The following is a 10260-nucleotide window of genomic DNA, read 5'->3' as shown; positions in this document are numbered from 1 at the left end:
CTCAGGTGTTGCTGTTCCGTCAAGAGTCACCGATACGGAGGACGATGAGTGTGTTACTGCTGCCCAGTAATGTGCCTTACGGAGAGGTAAATATATCTGTTAAGTAATGTGTCTTACAGAGAGGTAAATATATCTGTTAAGTAATGTGTCTTACAGAGAGGTAAATATATCTGTTAAGTAATGTGCCTTACGGAGAGGTAAATATATCTGTTAAGTAATGTGTCTTACAGAGAGGTAAATATATCTGTTAAGTAATGTGTCTTACAGAGAGGTAAATATATCTGTTAAGTAATGTGTCTTACAGAGAGGTAAATATATCTGTTAAGTAATGTGCCTTACGGAGAGGTAAATATATCTGTTAAGTAATGTGTCTTACAGAGAGGTAAATATATCTGTTAAGTAATGTGTCGTACAGAGAGGTAAATATATCTGTTAAGTAATGTGTCTTACAGAGAGGTAAATATATCTGTTAAGTAATGTGTCTTACAGAGAGGTAAATATATCTGTTAAGTAATGTGTCTTACAGAGAGGTAAATATATCTGTTAAGTAATGTGCCTTACGGAGAGGTAAATATATCTGTTAAGTAATGTGTCTTACAGAGAGGTAAATATATCTGTTAAGTAATGTGTCTTACAGAGAGGTAAATATATCTGTTAAGTAATGTGTCTTACAGAGAGGTAAATATATCTGTTAAGTAATGTGTCTTACAGAGAGGTAAATATATCTGTTAAGTAATGTGTCTTACAGAGAGGTAAATATATCTGTTGAAGCTGCTATAAGCAATAATATGTCAACATTGTGGTATTATTTTTGTGGTATTCAGACAGCCAGCAGTGGGGATTATTAATTATGTTTTTGCTATTTTGGAATTGGAATCCTGAAAAGTATTTTAGACTAAAGCCGGTCATGTTTGCATGATTGGAATTATAACAGAAATTAAATAAATACTATCTCAGTATTCTGATATTAAACTGAGGGCCGCATTAAGTGAAGATGGGGGCCGCCAGTTGATATTAACCTGAGGGCCACATTAAGTGAAGATGGGGGCCGCATGTGGCCCGTCGGGGCCACCAGATGATATTAACCTGAGGGCCACATTAAGTGAAGATGGGGGCTGCATGTGGCCCCCGGGCTGCCAGTTGATATTAACCTGAGGGCCACATTAAGTGAAGATGGGGACCGCATGTGGCCCCCGGGCTGCCAGTTGATATTAACCTGAGGGCCACATTAAGTGAAGATGGGGGCTGCATGTGGCCCCCGGGCTGCCAGTTGATATTAACCTGAGGGCCACATTAAGTGAAGATGGGTGCTGCATGTGGCCCCTCGGGGCCACCAGTTGCTCATGTATGGGATACAGTGAAAGGCAAGCACGTTGATTTATTTATTCATTTATTTATATTTCTAACTCCATTACACCTATTCAACACCACGCCCAGGTAACAATAAATACATACAAATAAATCATTTGAAACCCATCTAGTCCAGACTCTAGACAAGGACAAGTCCCTTTTAGTCCATAAATGTAAGCAACAATAACAACATTATCAAAACACTTAACACTTCATATTTTATATATTATATCTTCTTCCCAAAAGGACTTTCAAACTAGGAAGTTTCTGGTCATCCCAGTTTAGTAAAAGTTAAATATTTAGGGCGACCGTCGAGCCGATTCTACTCTATGGCTCCGAGACATGGACACTTTCAAAGAAACTAGAGAAACGGTTGGATGGCACTTACACCCGCCTTCTAATGAGAGCGCAAAATCTGTCTTGGAAGAGCCACCCATCGACTAATCTAATATACGGCAACCTTCCCTGTGTTTCTACACTAGTCCACTGTTACGACTCACCTAGTCTAGGACGGTTATTAATAAGGCAAGGTGGTAAAATATTCTATGTGGCATGCAAATAGTGGGAAACAATATATACATTTACATAAGTATTCAATATGAATTACTATACTTACAAACATAAATGACACACGGAGCAACTAAGGGAAATAATCAAAAGCATACTAAAACTAACCTCTTGAGTTTTAGTCACTAACCTAACAACCGAAAATAAAGTGACAACAGTGACCCTAGTAGGGTCTATTGCCTACTCTACTCTAATCTACCAAACTGTACAAAAAGCAGGCTTCCGTGGCCCGGTGCTCAGAATATATATACAGGTGATAACAACAAACGGATTATACAATAAACTGTGCACACATATAGCAACTCTTGCTATAGTGACGTTTCCATAATATTACTCCATGCATTCTCTCGCTGCATGGAGGGGCGGCGGCGGTGGCTCAGGGGTAGAGTGCCTGGATGGGAACCGCAAGGTTGCCAGTTCGAACCCGGGCTCCCCCAGAGTTACTGTCGAAGTGTCCTTGAGCAAGACACTGAACCCCTAATTGCTCCCGATGTGCTAGTTGGTGCCTTGCATGGTTTCCGCTGCCATCGGTGTGTGAGTGGGTGAATGTAATGCACAATCTATGTAAAGCGCCTTGGATAAAGGCGCTATATAAATGCACCATTTACCATTTACCATTTATGGAGGGCGTGCTGCCTCTAGCCTGCTCCACTCTGGAGACTGGCTGGTTGGACAGCGGCCGGGAGTGAAGGCTTCAGGACGCCTTTATGCCGTCAGGTGGGCGCAGGTGTAGAAGCCGGTTGGAGGAGCGAGGTACGGAGTGGGCGACCAACAGCGGAGTGGCCGTAATGGATCTACATGCAGGGAGGGGTTAGGCAAAGGGGCGCGCACTGTGCGCACCACGCAGGCAAAGACATACCTAGGCCTGCGGCCGTAACATCCACCCATCGACTGATCTAATATACGGCAACCTTCCCCGTGTTTCTACACTAGTCCACCCATCGACTGATCTAATATACGGCAACCTTCCCTGTGTTTCTACACTAGTCCACCCATCGACTAATCTAATATACAGCAACCTTCCCTGTGTTTCTACACTAGTCCACCCATGGACTAATCTAATATACAGCAACCTTCCCTGTGTTTCTACACTAGTCCACCCATCGACTGATCTAATATACGGCAACCTTCCCTGTGTTTCTACACTAGTCCACCCATCGACTGATCTAATATACGGCAACCTTCCCTGTGTTTCTACACTAGTCCACCCATCGACTGATCTAATATACGGCAAGCTTCCCTGTGTTTCTACACTAGTCCACCCATCGACTGATCTAATATACGGCAACCTTCCCTGTGTTTCTACACTAGTCCACCCATCGACTGATCTAATATACGGCAACCTTCCCTGTGTTTCTTCACTAGTCCACTAGTCCACCCATCGACTAATCTAATACATGGCAACCTTCCCTGTGTTTCTTCACTAGTCCACCCATCGACTAATCTAATACATGGCAACCTTCCCTGTGTTTCTTCACTAGTCCACCCATCGACAAATCTAATACATGGCAACCTTCCCCGTGTTTCTTCACTAGTCCGATCCAGAAGAACACAGTTTGCCGCCCACTGCTACAGAGCTGACAATGAGGTTATATCTTCCCTTCTTCTCTGGAGTCCTGCCTCAAAGCAGACCAGAGGTAGAAAACTGTCGTTCCCTGATGTCATCGCTAGGGACACATGATGTCATCGCTATAGGGACACATGATGTCATCACTAGGGACACATGATGTCATCGCTATAGGGACACATGCCTCAGTCAGAAGTCTGGCGTGGCATTGTGACATCCATGATATCGACTGCGGTCGAAAGATTATGATAATTCTTGAACTTTGTTATACAGTCAAAATTATTTTCCTTGGATCATTACAGAATGAAATAGATATTTTAGAATGCAAATCTGTTCTGAAACACCTTCTATTCAATAAAGAGTGTTACCTTCACAAAAGGGTCTTTTCTGAGCTTCTGTTGCTGTCGGAGTGAACACTTATTAGCCCGTGGAACCCCATGAGAGAAGATGTGCCAGGGACCCCCATGAGAAGATGACGTGCTCTAGCAGTGATTCTCAACCTGTTTAATTTCAAGGACCCCCAGTTTGACATGCATTAGTCTACGGACCCCCATTTAATGGCATTTCTATCTCTGGGACCCCCAATTTGTATTGTAAAACCAATGTTAATTTAACTCTGAGAGTGTACAAATGGAACCAAATGGACCTGTTAGGGTGCATTTGGTTCCATTTGTACACTCTCAGAGTTACAGAGCCATGAGGGTCCATTTGGTTCCTAACTATCATATAGCTGGGGGCCCCCTGGGACTCCCTGAAGGACCCCTGGGGGTCCTCGGAGCCCACTTTGGGAACCACTGGCCTAGGGGGGTCATTTCATTTGGCTCCTGAGAAATGTCAGCTCTGCCTACCTACATAACGGCCACTATGAATGAACCATGTGATCAAACTGTGTTGGTGTCATTATAGGTGAAAGTATGAATGAACCATCTGATCAAACTGTGTTGGTGTCATTATAGGTGAAGGGAGTTCATGAAAACAAGCAACGCATCGAGCCAGTCACCGCAAATTGTGTTCTCATCCCAGACCAACGCTACAGTCTGTCAGTGCTGCAGTGTCCTTCACAGAAAGTACAACCTAAGGTACGTATTAAACCTACAGTCTGTCAGTGTGTCCTTCACAGAAAGTACATACAACCTGAGGTACATATTAAACCTACGTCGTCTGTTTATTGTATGGTAAAGCAGTGTGAGTCAAGGAAACTGTTATTTTCACTCCTTCGCCACTACTAACATTATTACTAGTATAACCACTACAAAATACATTTATTCTCTCAGGCTTATGGCATGTAGTTTTTGATTGTTGTTGGTACATTTTGTAAAGCGTCCTTGGGTTCATGAAAAGCGCAATATAAATTCAAGCTATTATTATTATTTCAACTCTACTACCAATACTAATATTATTACTGCTGCTACAATCACTACCTAGCAAGCACTACTACCAATACTACCATTAGTATACAACTATAATCACTACTGTATCAATACTACCATTAGGATACAACTATAATCACGACTGTAGCACTACTACCATTAGGATACAACTATAATCACTACTGTAGCACTAAAAAGGTCTCTGTTTTCAGGCTGCACCTTATTTTGAAGACTATGGACCAAATTACCATCCAACGTTCCTGGTGTCTATGGATGTCAATGCAGAAAACTTCTCAATGGAATTACTGAGCCCCAACTCTGGACCGGTCTGGCAGCAAGACATTACCCTGGAAGGTAAAGTTATGGACTTTCTTTCAAACTTGGGATGTAGCAAGCCGGTCTCACCCAAATACCGTGAAATAGCACAGATTGCAATTCAAATACACACCTAGAAAACCCCCAAATCCGTACATATTACACTGACACTGAAATGCTCCACATAGGGGCCCCTCCTCATAGGGGCCCCTCCGTCAGCCGTCTCTTTTCTCCTCATAGGGGCCCCTCCACATAGGGGCCCCTCCTCATAGGGGACCCTCCGTCAGCCGTCTCTATTGTCCTCATAGGGGCCCCTATCTCCTCATAGGGGCACCTCCTCATAGGAGCTATTCATTTCAATGGAAGTTGCTCAGTGGCGTTTTGAAGCACCCGGAAGACTGCCGGAAGTACCGTTATAACCCAACGGCTCCAATGAGCGGAAGTTAAGCCCGGGATGACGCACCGTTACGCACATGACGTCACTGAACTGGATTGTGGGGGTTTATGTCGGGACTTGCCAGTCCGTGCTATTTCACCGTGGTGAGATGGGCCTCGATGGTTCGTTTCTGTTCATAATTTGAACACTTTTATTTCTTGCAGCACAATCTACAGGAGCAGCTGCTTCCATACCAGCACAATCTACAGGAGCGGCTGCTTCCATACCAGGTGAGTCTCTAGCTTGTAGATCTGTTGTTACTTCCATACCAGGTGAGTCTCTAGCTTGTAGATCTGTTGTTACTTTGGATGTTTTAGCGTGACGCTGTAGTGAGGTCAAGTAGGACGTTAATTCATGAACAAACACGTTTAAATAAGGAGATAAGATATAAGAGATTTCTGCAGCAACGATCTATAACGATATCTATAACGCACACGCACTGTGTGTGTGTGTGTGTGTGTATGTATATATATATATATCACCCATTCTTGAGATAAGGGACAAAACTTTTTTCAAACTGGATTTTTTTTTTTTTTAAGATACATTCAAATCAAATAGATGTATTTGTAGACACAGGTCTCAACTACCAATCTTGAGAAGGAACAGGTTTTTCGCATAACATTTCTTTCTAAAATGGGACATTTATGCACTTAATACCTGATTCATGTCAACTCCGTCAGACACACTAAAATCCCTTTTAATTGAATTTTATCATTTCAACAATAATATAAAGTCCTCAGTTATCTTATAATGGCTTTCAGTAATCAAGTTAAGTAATACAAATCTTTTAATATTATTTTGTTCCAATATCACACTATTATGAAATATCCAATTTCTCAAAACCGTCATTTCAACCTTTATTTTCAATATTATAACATGAAAACCATGTAAAAAAAAAAAAAAATCATCATTACGTATCATTTCAGTTGGTGTTTCAATACATAAGCACAAAAGATTTGACAGCGAATTTTCTATTTCTTTGGAAATTAACAAAAACATCACGGGACGAACGTCTGACGGAGTTGACGAACATCTGACGGAGTTGACAAGTTTAACTGATTTAGGTTCTAGACCACCTAGGATCTTGATTCTGGTGACTAATCCCACATTTTCAAGGATGAGGAATACAGTGGTACTATTTAGATTTGCCCTGTGAACATGGCAGCCATTTTTCAAAATGGCCGCCAACTTTCTGTTATTTCCCAATAACTCAAGTTCTACACCACCTAGGATCTTGATTCTGGTGACTAATCATACATTTTCAAGGATGTGGGATACATTGGTACTATTTAGATTTGTCCTGTGACCATGGTAGACATTTTTCAAAATGGCCGCCAACTTTCTGTTATTTCCCAATAACTCAAGTTCTACACCACCTAGGATCTTGATTCTGGTGACTAATCATACATTTTCAAGGGTGAGGAATACAGTTGTACTATTTAGATTTATCCTGTGACCATGGATGGTAGACATTTAAAAAAATGGTGGACCTGCTATTATTTTACCAATTTACTCAGGGAATATTATCAGAATAATATAAAATCTGTGAATACATTTCTTACCAAGAATTTTCTTCACCAATGTTTGTAAAGGTGTCTACTAACATATCCCACATTGGTTTCTATTTGACCACCCTAGGGGCATGTTTGACAGCTGCTGAAAGTTGGGTACCATCAACAAACAATATAAGCTAAATGTTTTAAATTTCATTATGCTTTAAGTAGCATGTCAAACTAGGGGCTTTTCATGATTCTGGATCCATTCCAAGCATTAGTTTTGCACAAAAAACACTACGTTGGCTAAAAACGGCCATAGCCATCATCACAGATGTGATGAGGTCAGCACATGTCGGCACATTTGGGCAAGTGGCTATGGCCAAACTAGGGGGTCTATGGCCAAACTAGGGGTCAAACTCCTTGGGCTAAATTCGGTGAGGTGAACAGTGAGCAGTGAACAGTGAGCGAAAGACTGAAGACAGAAGATTTGGCTTCAGGACCATCAGGCAGGATGTGCAGACACTGAAGGCATCAGTGTCTTTCTCTGTGTCCCCAGCATGTCAACCAAAGCAATGTTACCAAATCAAAGGAGCCTTCACCTCATGTCACCTGGGGCTGGGTGAGCAATCGTATCCTGTATCTAAACTCACAACTAAATACAGACACTTGGCCAGACTGCCGTTTGAAAGGGTCAAACCCCTCATCCTGATTGGGGAAGACCACCCCACCTAATCACACCAACCGAACAAGTGAGGTTGGGGCCTCCAGGTGGGCCAGCAGCCATCTGCACAAGACTGGGCTGGACCCTGCAGGAAAGCAATCTCCAGCCAAGACAATGTAAGTTGACTATAACAGAGCCCCAGAACACAGAGCTCAGGAGAAGGATGGAGAAACACTGGCAGGAGGCCACCAAGATACAATGCCCCAGAGACCCAGAGTGTGCCACCACTGGCAATAAGGAGATCAACTGCTGCAGCAAAGATGTCATGAAAGGCAAGTCTCCACCAAAAAAAACCCTGAACCTAATCGGGGTGTCAAGAGACCAAAGTTTCTCCCCCACAGTTCCCTGCAGTGGCCAGTGAAGTCAAACTGTGCATCTGTACCTGAAAGGGGCAAGTCAAAGGCCAGAAAGCCCACCTCCTTTTAATGTCCTGTCAGTAGAAACTCAACCTGCACCTGAAATAAGCCCTTACCTCTCCCAGAGAAAGATCATCCTTGAAAATGTAATGATTAGTCGCCAGAATCAAGATCCTTGGTGGTCTAAAACTTGAGTTATTGGTAAAATAACAGCAGGTTGGTGGTCATTTTGAAAAACAATGGCTGCCATGGTCACAGGACAAATCTAAATAGTACCACTGTATTTCTCATCTTTTAAAATGTATGATTAGTCGCCAAAATCAAGATCCTAGGTGGTCTAAAACTTGAGTTATTGTAAAATAACAGCAGGTGGCGGCCATTTTGAAAAAGAAATGGCTGCTATGGTCACAGGACAAATCTAAATATTACCAATGTACCCCACATCCTTGAAAATGTATGATTAGTCACCAGAATCAAGATCCTAGGTGGTGTAGAACTTGAGTTATTGTAAAATAACAGCAGGTGGCGGCCATTTTGAAAAATGGCTGCCATGGTCACAGGGAAAGTCTAAATTGTACCACTGTATCCCTCATCCTTGAAAATGAGGTCTTAGTCACCAGAATCAAGATCCTAGGTGGTGTAGAACTTGAGTTATTGTAAAATAACATCAGGTGGCGGCTCTTTTGTAATATGGCTGCCATGGTCACCACGAGACAAATCTGTGATGGCCCCATAGCCAAAAATGTTCCTTAAGGCATGCTCTAACTGTGTGCCAAATTAGAATACTGCCCATTATTCAAAAACAATAATTTTATTGTTTTAGGAACACTTTTGTCAACTCCGTCAGATACACGTCAACTCCGTCAGACACAAAATCTGACGGAGTTGACGTCTGACGGAGTTGACAAAATGGCATTTGTTTTCATCTTAACCCTCTTTAGTACAATGTAGCCATTTTGTTTTTGCTTAATTTTGTTAGCTAAACCTAACCCCTAAACTAAAATAATAAACATTATTTTTGAATTCTTAACAAAGATCATAATAATGTCCTGACGGAGTTGACATGTAAAAGCTGTGACCACATTGTTATCAACATTGTTTGTTTAAAATATCAAACAATTGAATGCTTGTCAGACCAGGTACTCCACTGTTGCAACAAATATAAATGGGACTTGGAAAAGGAGTCTTCAGGCTAAATCTGTCGACAATATTTTCTGATTAATTTAAGACTTTTAAAAAAACCTGACGGAGTTGACGGAGACGTGGGACGAACATTTGATATGAGATATTTAATAGAAAATATGAATTAAAATTAACTGTGTATATTATTTGCTATGTTGTTGACAATCTACTTTAATTTAGTATGTATATTTATGTGATTGTGACAGTATTAGACACTTTTTTGGCAGTTTGAAATTGTGGCCACTTGCTGGGGACAGGCTAAATACAGGCCTTTTTGGGTACAGGGCCTGCTTTTAACTAATTCAGATGGAATATGAAAACAATTATAATGAAATTAAGGGCATAATAATACACAACTGTATTACACTTAACTTTGCAAGTGCTTTTATTTTTATGAATTAATTTATTTTTTACATAAAATAAGGCTCTTATGTGTGGGACATGTTTTTTCCACTTTTGTCCCTCATCTCAAGAATGAGTGATATATATATATATATATATATATATATATATATATATATACTACCAGCACAAACTGTATCACTTTATTGCAATTTTTAGAATAAGAATTGTTAGCTCCTATATGGCACTTTCCATTTTAAAACGATGTCAAATGAAAACCAACAACTTAACGTTCAATCCTCCTTAACTTCAGCAAAACACTTTGTGGACCAACATCGGCGTTTCCTGGTTGACAGGGTGAGGAATGTGGGTCCCATCCTAGATGTACTCTTTGAGAAGGACATCATAAACAATGAGGGCTACAGCAATGTGGAGTCCAAGCCCAACACTCAGGGCATGATGAGGGCAATCTATGCTCTCCTGACCTCCAGCACAGCCAGAGACACTTTGTACAAAGCTCTCCAGGAATACGAGCCTTCTCTCCTTAAAGATCTGTAA

At 41.4% G+C, this 10260-nt stretch overlaps 1 protein-coding gene across 1 annotated transcript; it reads left to right on the top strand.

The window, feature by feature from the left end:
* Positions 1-10260, top strand: LOC308323409 (apoptosis-associated speck-like protein containing a CARD; the record flags this gene model as incomplete). The annotated part of the gene is made up of 5 exons (XM_080775137.1): positions 1-86; positions 4441-4563; positions 5067-5208; positions 5770-5835; positions 10016-10260. Exons 1-5 carry the CDS (start codon positions 45-47, stop codon positions 10258-10260), a joined length of 618 nt encoding a protein of 205 aa, XP_080631263.1. The 5' UTR covers positions 1-44.

The sequence above is a fragment of the Protomyctophum bolini genome (genome assembly GCF_963924005.1).
Source record: "Protomyctophum bolini genome assembly, chromosome: 11".
Classification (NCBI taxonomy): Eukaryota; Metazoa; Chordata; class Actinopteri; order Myctophiformes; family Myctophidae; genus Protomyctophum; species Protomyctophum bolini.
This window is presented reverse-complemented; position numbering and strand designations above follow the sequence as displayed.